This window comes from Anomaloglossus baeobatrachus, chromosome 7, assembly GCF_048569485.1.
Source record: "Anomaloglossus baeobatrachus isolate aAnoBae1 chromosome 7, aAnoBae1.hap1, whole genome shotgun sequence".
Taxonomy (NCBI): Eukaryota; Metazoa; Chordata; class Amphibia; order Anura; family Aromobatidae; genus Anomaloglossus; species Anomaloglossus baeobatrachus.
This window is the reverse complement of record NC_134359.1, coordinates 60,838,860-60,858,523: the sequence shown is the minus strand read 5'-3', so window position 1 is coordinate 60,858,523 and position 19,664 is coordinate 60,838,860. Positions and strand designations below refer to the sequence as shown.

The 19,664-nt window shown below is 42.2% G+C and overlaps 1 protein-coding gene across 1 annotated transcript in view; it reads left to right on the top strand.

The window, feature by feature from the left end:
• The window catches only part of LOC142245878 (dynein axonemal heavy chain 11-like), a 519,159-nt gene that overhangs the window by 276,306 nt on the left and 223,189 nt on the right, over nt 1–19,664 (top strand). The window contains exon 49 of the mRNA XM_075318873.1: nt 9,677–9,859. Coding sequence (XP_075174988.1) covers nt 9,677–9,859 — 183 coding nt within the window. The remainder of the gene's footprint in view (nt 1–9,676; nt 9,860–19,664) is intronic.

Below are 19,664 nucleotides of genomic sequence, written 5' to 3'. Positions count from 1 at the left end.
AAACCATGAATAATAAAAGAAAATACAGCATCATATCTACATATCAAAAGCCAAAATGAGATGGAAAGAGATGCCAAAAAGGAACAAAAACAATCAAGTAAATACCAAAGCCAGGGTATAATTAAACAATTCCCTGACACAGAAGAGATGTCTCCATGTGTATCGCTGGAAATTAGCTTCCTCAGGGGGTGGCAGTCTATACTGGCTGACTCCAGCGATTGGCTGTAGAGTTGTTGATGTGATGAAACCACTGCAGCCAAACAACAAAGACCAGGACAGTGGCTAAGACAAAGTGCTGGAGGGTAAGTAAAGCTCAGTTTGTTTTTCTCGGTATTCTGACCTCGGACTGTTATTGGACGTCCCTCTGCCCGCTCCCTATTCCTGTTGTGCATTCCTGTCTTGGACCCCGTATCGTTATCTGACTACGTCTTTTCTTGCTCCCCTTTGCTTGCTCCTTTTTACTAGTACGTGCTCTTCTGGTATTGTGATCCTCGGATTGTGTCCTGACTACGTCTCTGTTTACCACTTATGGTTATACATGAGAGTCCCTCACTACTTTCAAGTCCACACTCACTGCTGCAAAACAAACCTACTTCTCATCCCTCATATCCTCTCTCACAACCCTAAACTATTCAACACTTTCCATTCTCTCCTCTGTCCCCCGGCACCACCTCCATCTCCTCTCATCTCAGCTGAAGACTTTGCCTCTTTATTCAAGCAGAAGATTGACAACATCAGAGCAAGCTTTGGCCCACGATCTCCACAGCCCCTCATCATAGCTACTCAGCCCTCTTCCTCCAAATCCAGCTTTTCCACCATGACAGAAGACAATCTTTTCACTCTACTCTCAAGATCACATCTAACCACCTGTGCACTTGACCCGCTCCCGTCGCACCTCATCCCCAACATCACCGCAGTCCTCATCCCAGCCCTAACCCATCTCTTCAACCTATCATTAACAAGTGGTATATTCCCTTCATGCTCCAAACAATGCCTCCATTACACCCATCCTCAAAAAGCCCTCCCTTGAGCCATCCTATGCGTCAAACTATCATCCCATATCCCTTCTCCCCTATGCCTCAAAACTACTGGAACAGCATGTCCATCTTGAATTATCCTCATACCTCTCCTCCTGCTCCCTCTTTGACCAGCTACAATCTGGCTTCCGACCGCATCACTCTAGTGAAACTGCCCTAACCAAAGTCACCAATGACCTACTAACTTCCAAAGCCAAGCGACACTACTCTGTCCTCCTCCTCCTGGACCTGTCCTCTGCCTTCGACACAGTAGACCACTCCCTCCTACTACAGATTCTCTCATCTCTGGGCATCACAGACTTGGCCCTATCTTGGATCTTCTCATACCTAACTGACCAAACTTTCAGCGTCTCCCATTCTGACATCACTTCCTCATCTCGCCCCCTATCTGTCGGTGTCCCCCAAGGTTCAGTTCTTGGACCCCTGCTGTTCTCCATCTACACCTTCGGCCTGGGATAGCTCATAGAGTTCCACGTCTTTCAGTATCATCTCTATGCAGATGACACACAGATCACCTCTCTGGACCTGACATTACCTCTCTAACAACCAAAATTTCACAATGTTTGTCTGCTATTTCATCCTTCTTCTCTGCGTGATTCCTAAAGCTTAACATGGACAAAACAGAATTCATTGTCTTTCCGCCTCCTCACTCAACTCCTCCAACAAGCCTTTCCATCAAACTTGATGGCTGCTCACTCTCCCCAGTCTCACAAGCTCGTTGCCTTGGAGTAACCCTCGACTTTGCTCTATCCTTCAAGCCACACAGCCAACCCCTCTTCACCTCATGCAGACTACAACTCAAAAATATCTCCCGGATCCGTGCTTTCCTTAACCAAGAATCAGCAAAAATATTAGTACATGCCCTCATCATTTCCCGCCTTGACAACTGCAACCTCCTGCTCTCTGGCCTCCCTTCCAACACTCTTGCACCCATCCAATCTATCCTAAACTCTGCAGCCCGCTTAATCCACCTTTCCCCCCCGCTATTCCCCAGCCTCGCCATTCTGCCAATCCCTTCACTGGCTTCCCATTGCCCAATGACTACAGTTCAAAACATTAACCATGACATACAAAGCCATCCACAACCTGTCTCCTCCTTACATCTGTGACCTAGTCTCCCGGTACCTACCTGCATGCAACCTCAGATCCTCACAAGATCTCCTTCTCTACTCCTCTCTTATCTCCTCTTCCCACAATCGCGTACAAAATTTCTCCCATGTCTCCCCCGAAATCTGGAACGCTCTACCTCAGCATATCAGACTCTCCCCTACCGTGGAAAGCTTCAAGAGGAACCTGAAGACCCACCTCTTCCAACAAGCCTACAACCTACAATAGCCCTCAGTCCAGTACACCACTGCGCAACCAGCTCTGTCCTGACCTATTGTACCATCACCCATTCCCTGTAGACTGTGAGCCCCCGCGGGCAGGGTCTTCTCTCCTCCTATACCAGTCTGCGTATACCCTCTGTCACTTGTATAATGCCATGGAATAAATGGCGCTATACTAATAAATAATAATAATAATAATAATACGTGATCTCTTGTTACTAGACTACCCTTCTGTTCGTGCGATCCCGTAAAGTAGTGACAAGCGTTACACATGCCCACTGACCAGAATATATGGCTACAATACCAACTGGGAATTATAGTGTAGGCATTTACTAACTTGTTTGACAAAAAGCCCATTTTGCGAGTGTCATAAATTATTTCAATTTTGGGTTAACTACATTAATAAGTGGCAAAGAAAAAAAATAAATCAGAGCAGAACACTCTTCTCGGAGCGGGAGAGCTGTTTGCCACTTTGGAGAGAGACCAGTGGTACAGTAGACCATTATCCTGTACATTACTTTAGCCTTTCTTAGGCTCCGGTGCTGACATTCATCACATTGCGAGTGGATAAGCAGCAGATAATCAGCACAGTGTTCCCTGAAGCCATAATGGCGAAAGTACATAAGATAGAAATGCTTCTTCAACCCTCATCTAATGGCACAATTATCTCCATCCATGAGATGTGCAGTGTATTAGGTGATGAGTGCACCTGCAGTAAAGGTCAGGTCATTTCAGTTGTTATTTATCTATCATTTTTAAGGCCAATTTACTAAAACTGTTCTTGACAGTTTTCCCGCTTGGTCTACATGTTATGCTGCATGTCATTAAGGGTCAGATTTACTAAAGCATGTAAATGAGAAATGAGCCAAGAAAGGTAAAAATCAGCCCAGAGGAGTTATTTATAAACCCACATACACATATTAAGATGACACTTTTTGAGAGTGAAAACCATAGCAATCAAATAATAAAATTGCCCACCCCACCTTCCGGAGCGAGTCGTAATAATCCCCATGACCTCAGTCGTAGACCATATCACAATCCGTGGCACACCCCAAAATAAATTGAAAGTGCTTGACATTGATAACTGGTAGATTTGTTATGGGATGTATTAATATTCGCATAATACTTTTATAGATGAGTGTTCATTTGAAAGTAATGAATCCTATCAGATGGACTTTCTTGGCCTTAATAAGACTAAGGGGTACTTTGCACACTACGACATCGCAGCTGCGATGTCGGTGGGGTCAAATCGAAAGTGACGCACATCCGGCGTCGCAGTCGATGCCGTAGTGTGTAAATCCTTTTACATACGAATAACGAGCGCAAAAGCGTCGTTATCGTATGATCGGTGTAGGGTCTGACATTTCCATAATTTAGCAGCAGCAATGGTACGATGTTGTTCCTCGTTCCTGCAGCAGCACACATCGCTGTGTATGAAGCCGCAGGAGTGAGGAACATCTCCTACCTGCGTCCCGACTGCTATGCGGAAGGAAGGAGGTGGGCGGGATGTTTACGTCCCGCTCATCTCCGCCGCTCCGCTCCTATTGGCCGCTTGCCGTGTGACGTCGCTGTGACGCCGCACGACCAGCCCCCTTAGGAAGGAGGCGGGTCGCCGGCCAGAGCGACGTCGCAGGGCAGGTAAGTGCATGTGAAGCTGCCGTAGCGATAATGTTCGCTACGGTAGCAATGACACGATATCGCTGCTGCGATGGGGCGGGTGCTATCGCACTCGGCATCGCAAGCATCGGCTTGCGTTGTCATAGTGTGCAAAGTACCCCTAAGGGGTGCTTTACACGCTGAGAAATCGCTGCCGATATATCGTCGGGGTCACGTCGTAAGTGACGCACATCCGGCGCCGGTAGCGACATCGCAGCGTGTAACACAAATGAGCGACGATCAACGAGCACAAAAATGTGCAAAATCGTTGCTCGTTGACACGTCGTTCATTTCCATAATATCGGTGCTGCTGCAGGTACAATGTTGATTGTCGTTCCTGCGGCAGCACACATCGCTATGTGTGACACCGCAGGAATGACGAAGGAAGGAGGTGGCCGGGATGTTCCGGCCGCTCATCTCCTCCCCTCCTTTTATATTGGGCGGCGGTTAAGTGACGCTGCTGTGACGTCGCTATGATGCTGAACGAACCGCCCCCTTACAAAGGAGGCGGTTCGCCGGTCACAGCGACGTCGCAGAGCAGGTATGTGCATGTGACGCTGACGTAGCGATAATGTTTGCTACGGCAGCGATCACCACATATCGGCCGTACGATGGGGGCGGGTACTATCGCGCTTGACATCGCCAGCAAAAGCTAGCGATGTCGCAGCATGTAAAGCACCCCTAACTGGCCAAAAGGTGTAAATCATGTCCATATAGTAAAAAAAAAAAAGCTTCTTAAAGGGAATCTGTCAGTAGGTTTTTGCCAACTAAATCTGAAAGCAGCATAATGTAGAGACAGAGATCCTGATTCCAGGAATACAATAGAACATCGGCACACTTCAATTGTGAAAGTTTTCTTCTTTTAATAATCCAGGTATGTGAAACTGTGGATTCGTAGAAGCACCGATCGGCATGAAACGGCCATCGTCCGGCTCAGTGCTCCTATTTGTACCCTTTCCCCCTGGTTCCACGATTATCATGGTTGTTGTTTTCACATACCTGGATTATTAAAAGAAGAAAACTTTCACGATTGAAGTGTGCCTCTATTCTTTTCTATTCTTGGATTACCGTTTCACCTATCACTGGATTTTGACAAGTAGTGCTCCTCCAGTCTCATTGAGCAAGTCCTGCAGAACAGTCAGGATCGCAGTGAGTGAAACCCACAGCAGCCGGGTGGTGCCGCATGTATTGTGCTATTTCTTGTCAGACATCGATCCTGATTCCAGTAATATGTCATTTACTGGGCTGCTCAGTGCAGTTTTGATAAAATCACTGTTTAATCAGCAGGAGATTATCATTAGAGGATTACTTGGCATGCTTCCAGGTAGTCCAGCATATTCATGAGCTGAGTATAACTCCACCCGCACCACTGATTAGCAACTTTCTGTGTACAGTGTATATGGGCAAAACCTGCCAATCATTTCTGTGGGCGGGGTTATAGAGCTTCCCATTCAAAAAACTGCTAGATCTGCAGCATTGGAAACAATGATTTTATTAAAATGACAGCAAACAGCTCAGTAAGTGACACATCATTGGAATTGGGGTCTCTGTCTGTATATTATGCTGCTCTTGGATGGGGGAGCAAAAACCTGGTGACAGATTCCCTTTAAAAGAAAAAGTCTAGTACACATAGGATATAATGGAATGGAAAATCTATAGGATAGAAAATCTATGGTCTGTTGGAGAATTTACACTATACCTAGAGAAGAAGTTATACTGCCCCCCACTGCTAAAGTAAAAAAAACATACTCCCCACCATTAGTCCTATCAGTCCCCCACCCTCAGGCATTTTAGAGGAAATATGTTTTGAACATCCAGCCAGGGACCATAGCCAGAGATGAGACTAGTCCACCACTGCCCTAGGCCGGCTCTTCCCAGCGCCATTGCCGGTGATTGACAGGTCTCTTCCACGTGTGAACATAGGGAGGTACCCGTTACTGACCTCTAGAAGCGCTTTGTGGAGCTGGCCTATGGTGGTGCTGGACTAATCTCCTTTCTTCCTATCTTCCCCAGCCAGATCTTCAAAGTATATGTTCTCTGAAGCACCTGAGCGTTTCAGATATTAATATATATGGCTGTCCATATATAACATATGTGCAGCCAGGTTCCGATCTATCCTGCCTGCGGTTTTGGCAGCATGGGTCGCCTGACAGGTTCCCTTTAAAAAGATAAAAAGCCTTATGACAAATGGTTATCTGGTTTAGACATTGCCTAATGTGTAGAAGGAGGCCATTGTGTACAAGCTGATTATGAAGGGTCCTACTGGGCCCCAATAATTAGCTGTTATCGCCGAAGGAAATAGATAGGAATAGATCAACAAAACCCCAAAAAGAAGGATTCACAAAACACAAGGTGGCCTGAGTATTCGGTGGTTAGGTATGTCTTCTCCTGCTTCCTCTCCAGTGGGGTTACTTTTAGGCTTGTTCAACTACTTTTTTACTCATCTTGTGAGGTCTTGTATTTTTGTACTACTACGGTACTAATATATTTTTCATATGTCTGGAGTTATTACAAGTCTGTGTTGCCTACATGATAGGTCCTTATTCCTTAAGACCTCAAGACATGCTGTACATTGTAATGTGTAGTCTGACTTATTATGCATATTATATCTAGGCCACATTAAAGGGACTCTGTCACCAGGTTTTTGCCAACTCATCTGAGAGCAACATAATATAGAGACAGAGACCCTGCTTCCAGCCATGTGTCACTTACTGAGCTGTTTGCTGCCATTTTGATAAAATCAATGTTTTCTAGCAGTTATACAGAGCTCATAAATATGCTGGACTACATGTGTCGCGGGCGGGGAGGAGGGTGTCAGCACACCGCGCTCACCCCTTCTGCTCGGGTCCGGCAGCTCAGTGGTGGCTCGAGCCGTAGGCCGGATCCCGGGGGTTTCCTCGAGCGGCACTCCTCGCCCGTGAGTGAAAGGGGGGTTGTTTGGGGTGTTGGGATAATGTCCGTGACGCCACCCACGGTTGTGGTGATGTGTAGCACCACCGCTGCTCAATGCGGGGATCCCGGGGATGGTGATGGGGAGCAGCCAGGTGTTGTGTTGCCCCTCCGTGGGTAGGGGTTGGTGATCCCGGGGCCCGGTGATGGCTTGTGAGGTGCAGGGCCTGGTGGGCGCAGGGACGCGGGGGCAGCGCTGTGCCTTGCGGCACTATGGTACTCACTCAGCCTGAGACTTGGACACAGTTTGTACGGTAAACCAAACGGCTGGTAGGACGGTCCCACAGACGGCTGCTTTGCTTCCCCGGTAGGTGACGGTGATGTCCCTCTTCCTTGCACCTGTATGTACGGATGGTTGCGATGGGTCCCCACCGGTAACCCGCTCCCCGGCTTCAAGCTGGGCCGGAGGAGCACTACACTTTGCCCGCAGGCGCTGGCCCTGGGGAAACTGGTGCCCTGGCGGTGGCGGTGTCTCCCCTGTACTGGTTGAGCTGTTGCCTTCAATCGGGACTTGGTTGCTGGGGGATCTACGTCCCCTTCACTGACGGATTTGGCAAATTTGGCGACTCCTAGCCTTGCCGGGGTCCGAGAGGCCCCTGCCCTGGTGCTGACTGTCTTTCGGAACACTGCTCCAGACCACCGGGCACACAGCCAACGGGGTCCTTCCAGGAACTTCCAAACGGTCCCCCTCCGGACAGTCACCGCCGTTGCTGACCTTGCTGTTCTGGCCCTACACAAAGCTGGGCTCTCAGGCTTTCCTTTCTTCTTGTCACCTCACTTGCTTTCCTCCTTTACCACTTCTCTTTCTTTACTTCCACTTCGCTGTTTACTTAGCTCCTCACTCAAGCTCCCCCTGAGCTAATCTCGATGTTTACTCAAGCCCTGCCTGGGCTACTCTGCCTGACACTTCCTGCCTCCAGAGTTGTGAGCTCCTTGGTGGGCGGAGCCAACCGCCTGGCCCACCCCCTGGTGTGCATCATCAGACTACTGGAGGAAGGCAGCAAGGATTTGTGGTTCAGCTTAGGTGTGCCTACCTGGGGTGTGGGGTGTGGTGGTGTTGTGACCTGTGACCCCTGGCTTGCCCAGGGCGACACACATGCAGCACGCAAAGTAGTCCTGTAATGATAATCTACTGATAATCAAACAGTGATTTTATCAAAACTACACTAAGCAGCCCAGTAAGTGACACATCGCTGGAATCAGGGTCTCTGTCTCTACATGCTGCTCTCAGATGGGGTAGCAAACACCTGGTGATAGATTCCCTTTAAAGGGGTTGTCCACTACTTTGACAAGTTGACAACCCCTTCTTAACTGCCGGAGCCTTCCGAGTAAAATAAGAAAAGCTTATACACATCTCCCACAAAGGAGCTGTTACAATCAGTACCTCCTGACCGACTGCAGCCATTATTGTTGGTGAACCGCAGGCAATAAGGAATCACTGATTGGCTGCAAAGCTCCGGCAACGTAACAATGCCATGCCAGTACCAAGAGTGCCAGCGGGAGATCAGTGAAAGCTTTTATTATTTTACTCAATGGACTTGGCATTTACAAAGGTTCCAAGATGTCCAAGTATAAGACAACCCCTTTAAGGCTATGTGCGCACGTTGCGTCGGAGTACCTGCAGTTTATTCTGCACGTTTTCCTTCCCTTGGTTTTTGACCAAATGGCTTTTGACCATTTTTTAGCGCTAAAAACGCATGCGTATTTACCGCGTTTTTAGTGCGTTTTCAGCGCTTTTTACCTGCGTTTTCACCTGCGTTTCTGCAGATGCGTTTTGTAGATCAAGACACTGAGAAATAAAGTTGAAATAGTCAAAAGAATGAAAAAAAGAGAAAAAAAGTATAAAATTAACTTTTAATAAAACTATATGGAAAATTATCAATTTTAATGAAAAAATAGTTATGCACATTATAACAGAAAAATAGGTAAAGTTTATTATTTTTTAACATTTAAATTTTCGGTTATTGTGTGTGTGTAAAGGAACATTACAACCCATTAATTTTTGGCCAGAAAAGCATGCGTTTTTGGAGCCAAAAACGCAGTGGAAAAGCAGGTAAAAAGCATGAAAAACGCAGGAATTGTGCTTTGGGATGCATTTTGCCATTTCTCATTGACTCCAATGTTAAGGAAACGCTGCAGAAATGGCAAAAACAACTGACATGCTGCTTCTTTTTCAGCAGGGTTTTTGACCCAAAATATGCAAATTAAACGCAGCAGAAAAAAAAGCAAAGTGCAGACAGGATTTCTGCTTTTCCCATAGACTTTGCTGGAAAACAAAAACGCATGCGTTTTAGCGCAAAAACGCTGCTGCTAAAAACGCTGCAGAAACGCGGGAAAAAACGCAACGTGCGAACATAGCCTTACTCTCACATCATACATGGTGATGACGTTGCCCATATCGGGGTGTGCACATTCGATTTTTATCTCTGTATATTTTTATTGTTTGTATAGTATTTGTATATGAATAAAGTAAATTATTTTTATAATTTATGTTGTGATTTTTGCTCTTATTGTATAGAATTTGCAGGTTTCCATTATCTGCAGGAAAAAACAGAGTGATGTCTGTATAATTCATGGACACGTTTGTCTCCCAGAACACTTTATATTGTTATTGTTATTTTTTCATGACCACTTTCCATTAAAAGTAAAGACACTTTGCTTTCCCAGTTACATGAGTGTTACCTCCAACATTTCATTTCCTTACAGGTAGATGAATTTTTACAGAACCTGATTAATTTCGACAAAGAGCATATTCCAGATGCGGTGGTGAAAGCTATAAAAGATGACTATTTAAGAGATCCTGAGTTTAACCCTGAATTTGTGCGCACAAAGTCCTCAGCCGCTGCGGGTCTATGTGCCTGGGTTATTAACATCATTAAATTTCATGAGGTAAGGTATGACATTACATTGCTAGCAAAAGTTACCATCTCCTAGAGACAACGAAAGGGAGCTGCACAGAACTATCTTTTTATTTGCAGCTTGAATACTAGACTCTCCAAGATTAGCGTAGTTTGCATTGAAAGGTTTAAAGAGGACCAACCACCAGGATTGTCCTATATAATCTAAAGCCAGTGCTATACTGGCGCTATCATGCTGATTCTATACATACCTTTAGTTGTGAGATCGGATGTATAGTTTCTGAAATACAGGCAAGTAAAGTATGTGAAATGCACTGTTATTTGATTGTTAGGTGCTGCAGAATATCTAATAGGTGGGTTGGGTTTTGCTAGTTATTCACCCCTGTCTACCTGCCTGTCCTTCCTCCCCCTGTCATTTCTCCCTCCTTCTTCCTCCTGTAATAACAGAGACAGGGGGAGGAAGGACAGGCAGGCAAACAGGCGTGAATAACTAACAAAACCCAACCCACCTATTACATATTCTGCAGCACCTATTATCTAATAACAGCGCATTTCACAAACTTTACTTGTCTGTATTTCAGAAAGTATACATCCGATCTCACAACTAAAGGTATGTATAGAATCAGCATGATAGCACCAGTATAGTACTGGCTTTAGCTTATAGAGGAAAATCCAGGTGGTGGTCCTCTTTAAGTTCCAACCTAGGCGGAAGCGGAAGAGATAAGGATTACATATACCCTGCCATCATTCAGCCCTAAATTTGCTAAGATTTTGTCTAATACATCATGAAAGTCCTGTCAAATTTGGGATTCTTGGCAGCTATGGTGTAGTAATATGAAACTCTAAAGCTAGCCAAACACATAAAAGGGAACCTCTCAGGTCCCCCATGCCCTCCAACCAAGCAGCATTGATACCTGTATGCCCTAATTCCCTCCATAACCAGCCCTGTATAACACTATTCACTAATATGAATGTTTAAAAAATAAACATATAAATTTCGCTGTCCTTATGCTAATTAGGCCTGTAACTAGTCAAAGGGGCATTAGTTCCCCAGACTAGTCGGCCCTCTTTCCATGTTATCACGCTCCTGTGGGCGTGATATCATGATTTGTGCGAGCTGGTGCCACAGCTCCAGGAAATCTCGCGCATACACACGGTTCATTTCGGCCATGTCAATGAGCCTCAAAAGCAGGGTGTACACTTCCCCGCTTCATTAGGTGCACTGCGCATGACCGGAAGTTCAGATAACATGTATGTGAGCCATCCTCTGAACTTCTGGTCATGTGCAGTGAGCCTAAGGAAGCCAGGAACTCTGCTTCTGAGGCGCACTGATGCAGCCAAAATGAGCCGCGAGCATGCGCAAGATTTCCAGTACTTGGTGGCATCGCCGACTCGTAGAAATAATGTTAGCACACCCACATGGGCGTGATAACATGGAAAAAGGGCCAACTAGTCCGCGAAACAACTCACCATCGACTAGTGAAGGCTTTAATTTGCATAGGAACAGCAAGGTTTATAAGTAGTTGGGTTTTTTTTAAAAGCATTTATATTAATGAATAGCATTATACAGGGCTGGTTGTGGAGAGAATTTGGTCATACAGGTATCAGGGCTGCTGGATTGGTGGGCTTAAGGGGCACAACAGATTCCTTTTAAATAACTGCCGGCTGAGCACTGGTCCATCTCACGGCTATTTCACTTGCCTTCACCATAAATATCATGATGCACTGTACACATAATAATAATAATAATATTTATTCATTTATATAGCACCATGAATTCTGTAAGGGAAATGACAGTAAACAACGGACAGACATTTCTGATACCGGTAGTATGTCTTCTCCTGAACAAACAAATGCTTGGACATGTTGAATTCCAATATTCCCAATTTATCATTCCCTTAATATTTTCTACTGAGGGATAAGTCAGCAAGTGCCTGTATAAATAAGATAATCAGCCTGAGATTGAGTAAGATTTATGCAAAGGCTTTACAGAAACAAAGCATGAACAGAACATTTTTGTGCTGATTTTATGCCTATTTTCTGAGTTGGCAGTTTTTATTTAAAAAAAAATAAAAAAATAAAAAAATTTATATATATATATATATATATATATATATATATATATATATATATATATATACATATATATATGTATATATATATATATATATATATATATATATATATATATATATATATATCTGCTGCTGTGGTAGAGAAAATAACTCACTAATTCATCACTTTTGTTCTTCCTACCAAACACTGATAATCACATCTGACAGCCAAGTCATGTCTTGCTGACTTCCCTCTGAGTTTTATTTGCAAGACATTTATTAAATGAGACATTTAGCAAATGTACAAAACAAACCTCTGCCTACAAATGTCAGTATTGATACATTATCCTCACATTGTCCTTATAGCACACGGCACTATGTATAGTAATATTATTCAAGATGTGAAATTAATCTTATGGCTCATATAAAAAAGGAAAACTATAGTAAAAGTCAGATTGCTGTGTTTGTCAAAGACTTCGCTTTAATTTTGTAGGCAACAATGCAAAATCCCCCAAATTTATATGCAATTTATAGCTTATATCTACTTACAGCAAAGATAGGGCTGCATTTGTAAAGCGCCCAGGCCAAAAACTAGTACTCCAGCAGGATACAGCTAAGACCCCACTAAGTGGAGGCATCACAGGTGCAGGAGGAGCAAATCACACACACACTTCCAAAAAATGGAGGGGGCGATTGCTGGATGATAAAACTGCACACTGATGGCTTGCACAGAGCGCTGTTCACACATGTAGATATACAGTCACAAGCCCCCATACTATTAGATCAGGCGGGCTGCCAAGCCGTACCCCACCTGTGTATCATGCAGGGATAGAAACTCTAATATGCAAGGCCTAACAGAAAGGGGCCTGGCTGTATCCTGTACAAAAAAAAATATGAGGTTTTAGTTGGTATTATGGCCAGAATACGGAAGCCTACAACCCTCGTCACGGGAACCTCATGCTCGTCCCTACACAAAATATAAAAATAGCAACAAAAAGAGGAATAAATATCCTCTAAAAATTAAGTATTACTTACAGCAAAGATAGGGCTGCAGTTGTAAAGCGCCCGGGCCAAAAACTAGTACTAATATCTGTTTAAGTATCAGAGGTTGGACCATCTCGGGTATGAAAATGAATTGATTATGCATTTATCATGTATTTATTTAATTATTTATTTATTACTTCCTGGAAATGAAATGCATTCAGATGACATTACAAGGAAATAATGATTATAGTTATTTCACAGAATGATATCCGACCAAAGAGATAACACAAACACAGGGAATTAACAGTAAAATGATGTAAAAGTCAGTGATGATACAACTGGAATAATAAATATAATGATGCCAAAGTGAGAGAAAAATCAATACAGAGATGTCATAGTGGTGAAATAATAAATACAGTGATGTCATATTGTAGGAATTATAAATACAGTGATATCAGTGTAAGAATAATAAATACAGTGATGTCACAGTGGTGAAATAATAAATACAGTGATGTCATATTGTAGGAATTATAAATACAGTGATGTCATAGTGTAGGAATAATAAGTACAGTGATGTCAGTGTAAGAATAATAAATACAGTGATATCAGTGTAAGAATAATAAATACAGTGATGTCACAGTGGTGAAATAATGAATCCAGTGACGTCATATTGTAGGAATTATAAATACAGTGATGTCATAGTGTAAGAAGAATAAATACAGTGATGTCATATTGTAGGAATAATAAGTACAGTGATGTCATATTGTAGGAATGATAAATTCAGTGATGTCACAGTAGTGAAATAATAAATACAGTGATGTCATAGTGTAAGAATAATAAATAAAATGAGATCACATTACAGAGATATTAATAAACTTAGTGACGTCACATTACAGAATTAATACATACAGCAATGTCACAAAACAGGAATATTATACACATTGATGCGTTAGGTGCTTTGATAGCGACAAAGCACTGAACAAGTTTTTGCCTTCCTAGTTGTGTCCTCGGCAGCACCAAGATAAAAAGGCTGTTGAAGGGTGGGAAAACAACCTTGGAAAGCAGTGGTTTGGTAAGTGCTCTTTCACACCCAGAGCACTTAAAGACTCATTTACAAATATATGGGGGAAAAAAAAACTACTCACTGATTTTCTGATTAATTACTAAGTAACAGATATGCAGTTTGGAGTGGTGGTTGATCTTACTGACAGATCCCCTTTAAGTTAGGTGCACACAATCAGAATCCACAGATGGTAGAAACAATTTTAAAACTTGATGGAAATGGTGCATCATTGGATACATTATCATTAAAAAATAATATGTTGTTAAATTTATAATTTACAATTCTTAAGGCTACTAGTGAAATGTTATAGAACTTTTATAAATATAAAATTATGCATTGGCCGGAACCTTCCTTTAAAGTGTAACAATCATTTTATTTATTCATAAATTAATAGTAAACCTTGAAATAAGAAACTTTGTAATGAATCTTATTAGAGAAATTTGCTTCTTTTCCCTGATGGTCTAATCTTATTTTTTCAAAATTCTCAAATCATGGATAAAATGTATACATCATGGATAAAATGTATACATCATGGATAAAATGTATACAGTATACATCATGGATAAAATTTATACATCATGGATAAAATGTATACATCATGGATAAAATGTATACATCATGGATAAAATGTATACATCATGGATAAAATGTATACATCATGAATAAAATGTATACATCATGGATAAAATTTATACATCATGGATAAAATGTATACATCATGGATAAAATTTATACATCATGGATAAAATGTATACATCATGGATAAAATGTATACATCATGGATAAAATGTATACATCATGGATAAAATTTATACATCATGGATAAAATGTATACATCATGGATAAAATGTATACATCATGGATAAAATGTATACATAATGGATAAAATGTATACATCATGGATAAAATTTATACATCATGGATAAAATGTATACATCATGGATAAAATGTATACATCATGGATAAAATTTATACATCATGGATAAAATGTATACATCATGGATAAAATGTATACATCATGGATAAAATGTATACATCATGGATAAAATGTATACATCATGGATAAAATGTATACATCATGGATAAAATTTATACATCATGGATAAAATGTATACATCATGGATAAAATGTATACATCATGGATAAAATGTATACATCATGGATAAAATTTATACATCATGGATAAAATGTATACATCATGGATAAAATTTGTTTTCATTGAATACAGACTTTCACATACACTTCTATGGAAAACTGTAACTGTCGTTTCAAGAGAATATCTGTGTCGGACTCTAGCTCCTCTGCCTCCTCTCAGTAATGGGTAAACTATGACTGTAGAAATAGACATGGACTGCGCATCAAAAAATTATACATTGATCTGATACCACTAGGCAAAAATTTACCAAACTGAACATGAGGCTCTTAGTTTAACATTCGGGTCAGACTGTATAAGGCTAGGGCCCCACTTTGCGTTTTTACCTGCGTTTCTGCAGCGTTTTGAGAAGCACCTTTTTCATGCCAAATGGCCTGCGTTTTGCGTTTCCATGATATTCAATGAATAAATGTGATTTCCAGACCCCACTTTGCATTTTAAAACGCTGCATTTAATTTGCATATTTTATGGCAAAAACCATGCGTTCAAAGAAGCACCTTGTCAGTTGTTTTTGCCATTTTGGGTGCGTTTTGCTAACATTGGAGTCAATGAGAAATGGCAAAAACCAGGATTCCTACAAATTCCTGCGTTTTACCTGCTTTTTCTGTGCAGAAAACATGCGTTTTGGACTTACAAAACGCATGCTTTTTGCACATTAATTTAATGATTTCATATGTCCCTTTTCACACACACATAATCCGACAATTAAATTAAAGAAAATGTATAATTTATCGCTATTTTTCTAATAAATACTATATTACCACTATAATTTCATTATATATTTCTATTTTCTTTATAATTTCTGAAATTATGTATTTAATCCTTTTTTTTCTCTTTTTACATTATTTTTGACTGTTTAAACTTTATTTGGCAGTGTCAAGATTTACAAAACGCATCTGGCAAAAAGCAGGTGGAAACGTATGTAAAAAGTGCTGAAAATGCATCAAAAACGCGGCAAATACGCATGCGTTTTTAGCGCTTAAATTCTGGAAAAGGCAACTTTGGTCAAATCAATTAAGTCCAAAACATGCGATTAGAACTGCAGGTAGGTGAACGCAAAGTGGGGCCCTAGCCTAAAGCGGGCTTTACACACTGCGATATCGGTCCCGATATCGCTAGTGTGGGTACCCGCCCCCATCTGTTGCGCGACACGGGCAAATCGCTGCCCGTGCCGCACAACATCACCCAGACCCGTCACACATATTTACCTGCCCGGCGACGTCGCTGTGACCGGCGAACCACCTCCTTTCGAAGGGGGCGGTCCATGCGGAGTCACAGCGACGTCACTTAGCGTCCGTCCAATAGCAGCGGAGGGGCGGAGCTGAGTGGGACGTAACATCCCGCCCACCCCCTTCCTTCCGCATAGCGGCCGGGAGGCAGGTAAGGAGAGCTTCCTCGTTCCTGCGGTGTCACACATAGCGATGTGTGCTGCCTCAGAAACGAGGAACAACCTTGTTACTGCTGCAGTAACGATTTTTGAGAATGGACCCCCATGTCACCGATGAGCGATTTTGCACGTTTTTGCAACAATGCAAAATCGCTCATCGGTGTCACATGCAACGATATCGCTAAAGCGGCCGGATGTGCGTCACCAATTCCGTGACCCCAACGAGTTCGCATTAGCGATGTCGTAGCGTGTAAAGCCCCCTTTAGGCCCACTACCACATCATGATGAACCTCTCAGTGGCTCCCTAATTCCTATCTCTATAGGAGCAGCACCATATGGCGACCACCTCTGGAGGAAGACTGCTGGTGCACTGTCTTTTCCGTGTTGGTCACCACATGGCGCCGCAGATTTTAGGTTAGAAATTAGCAACACACTGAGATGTTCACTGTGACGTGGCAGTGGACTTTAGGCTGTGTGCATACAGTGTCTTTTTTATCACATTTTAAGGGCAGTTTTATTCTATGACAGCAAAGTCAATGAGAAAGCTAAGGCCGGTTTCACACATCCGGCTTTTCGCCGTTTTGCCGGATCCGGCGCTCTCCCATATAGGGACTACAGTACAGTGACAGCGCAACAAGCGCCGGTCACATGCTGTCATGTGACCGGCGCATGTGACCCGGAAGTTACAGCGCTGTCACTGTACTGTATTGTCTGTACGGGAGAGCGCCGGATCCGGCAAACCGGCGAAAAGCCGGATGTGTGAAACCGGCCTAAAGTGTTGTGCACATGTTGAGTTTTTTTTTCCTTGCACACTTGGTGCAGAAAATAATCTGCAGCATGTCAATTCTTTCAGCGTTTCCCCCTGCGTTTTTCACCATTGAAATCAATGAAAAAAAAAACATGCAAAAATGCATAAAAAATGCAGCAAAAACGCTCATTTTTGCTCTGCGTTTTTCCTGCCAAGAGATGCAGAAATGTATGCAACCAAATACTCAACATGTGCACTTAGCTATATGCAGTCTGATCAGAATGTTAAAGTAAGAACCTCAGTTTTGTACATTTTCGTCTAGTGGCATCAGATCAATGTATACATTTTGGATGTGCAGTCCATGTCATAGCTCCATAATTGGTAAATCTGTCTACGCTAAATACAGAATTTACCCATGAATTAAGAGTGAAAGATCAGTGCAAGAGAAGAAAGTAGATTTCTCTGATAATATATATCACAAAGTTACTTCTTTTGATGTTTATCATTGATTTATGAAATAGAATTTCATTACAAAACGAGCACGTAACTAAAGTTGTCTTTTTGTAGCTATTGTAATATTAAGCATAAACCAAATGAATCAGAGATTTGTAAGCATTTCATGAAGTTTCAGTGCAGCTGCCATCATGCACGTCTGTGCTACAGGCAGCTAATATAATCTTCTATAAGTGCATCTCAGTAAATTAGAATATCCTCAAAAAGTTAATTTATTTCAGTAATGCAGTGCAAAAAGGCAAACATATATATTATATGGAGTCATTACACACAGAGGGATCTATTTCAAGTATCTATTTCTGTTAATATTGAGGATTATGGCTTACAGCCAATAAAAGCTCAAAAGTTGTTATCTGAGAAAATTAGAATCATTACCACAAAATCCATGCAAAGATTTCCTAAGCATTTAAATGGTCCTTTAGTCTGGTTCAGTAGGCTAAACAATCATTGGGAAGACTGCTGATTTGACAGATGTCCAGAAGACAGTCATTAACACACTCCATAAGGAGAGTAAGTCACACAAGCTCTTTACTAAAAAAGCTGACTGTTCACAGAGCGCTGTATCCAAACATATTAATGGAAAGATGAGTAGAAAGAAAAAGTGTGGTAGATAAAGGTGCACAAGCATCCGGGATAACCACAGACTTGATAGGATTAAGAACAGGCAATTCAAAAATTTGTGGGAGATTCACAAGGAGTGGACGCTGCTGGAGTCAGTGCTTCAAGAGCCACCACACACAGACGTATCCAAGACATGGGCTACAAGTGTCACATTCCTTGTGTCAGCCACTCATGACCGATAGACAACGCCAGAAGCGTCTTACCTGGGTCAAAGCGAAAAAGAACTGGACTGTTGCTCAGTGGTCAAAGATGGTGTTTTCAGATTAAAGTAAATTTTGCATTTCATTTGGAAATCGCGGTCCCAGAATCTGGAGGAAGAGTGGAGAGGCCACAATCCAAGCTGCTGAGGTCTAGTGTGAAGTCTCCACAATCAGTGATGGTTTGGGGAGCCATGTCATCTGCTGGTGTAGCTCCACTGTGTTTTATCAAGACCAAAATCAGTGCAGCCGTCTACCGGGAAATTTTATAGCACTTCAAGCTTCCCTCTGCCGACAAGCTTTTTGGAGATATAAATTTCATTTTCCAGCTGTACGTGGCACCTGTCCACACTGCCAAAACTACCAATACCTGGTTTAATAACCACAATATCACTGTAATTGATTGGCCAGCAAAGTCGCCTGACCTAAACCCCATAGAGAATCTATGAGAGACACCAGACCCAACAATGCAGATGAGCTGAAGGCTGCTAACAAAGCAACCCGGGCTTCCATAACACCACAGCAGTGCCACAGGCTGATCGCCTCCATGCCACGCCACATTAATGCAGTAATTCATGCAAAAGGAGCCCCGACCAAGTATTGAGGCATTTACTGTACAGACTTTTCAGTAGGCGCCAACATTTCTTAGTATAACATAATTTTTTCAGTTGATCTTATATTATATTCTAATTTTCTGGGATAATGACTTTTGGATTTTCATTGGCTGTAAGCCATAATCATCACCATTAACCGAAATATACACATGAAATAGATCCCTATGTGTGTAATGACTCTATATAATATATAGGAATAGATCCCTCTGTGTGTAATGACTCTATATAATATATAGGAATAGATCCCTCTGTGTGTAATGGCTCTATATAATATATAGGAATAGATCACTGTGTGTAATGACTCTATATAATATATAGAAATAGATTCCTCTGTGTGTAATGACTCTATATAATATATAGGAAGAGATCCCTCTGTGTGTAATGACTCTATATAATATATAGGAAGAGATCCCTCTGTGTGTAATGACTCTATATAATATATAGGAATAGATCCCTCTGTGTGTAATGACGCTATATAATATATAGAAATAGATCCCTCTGT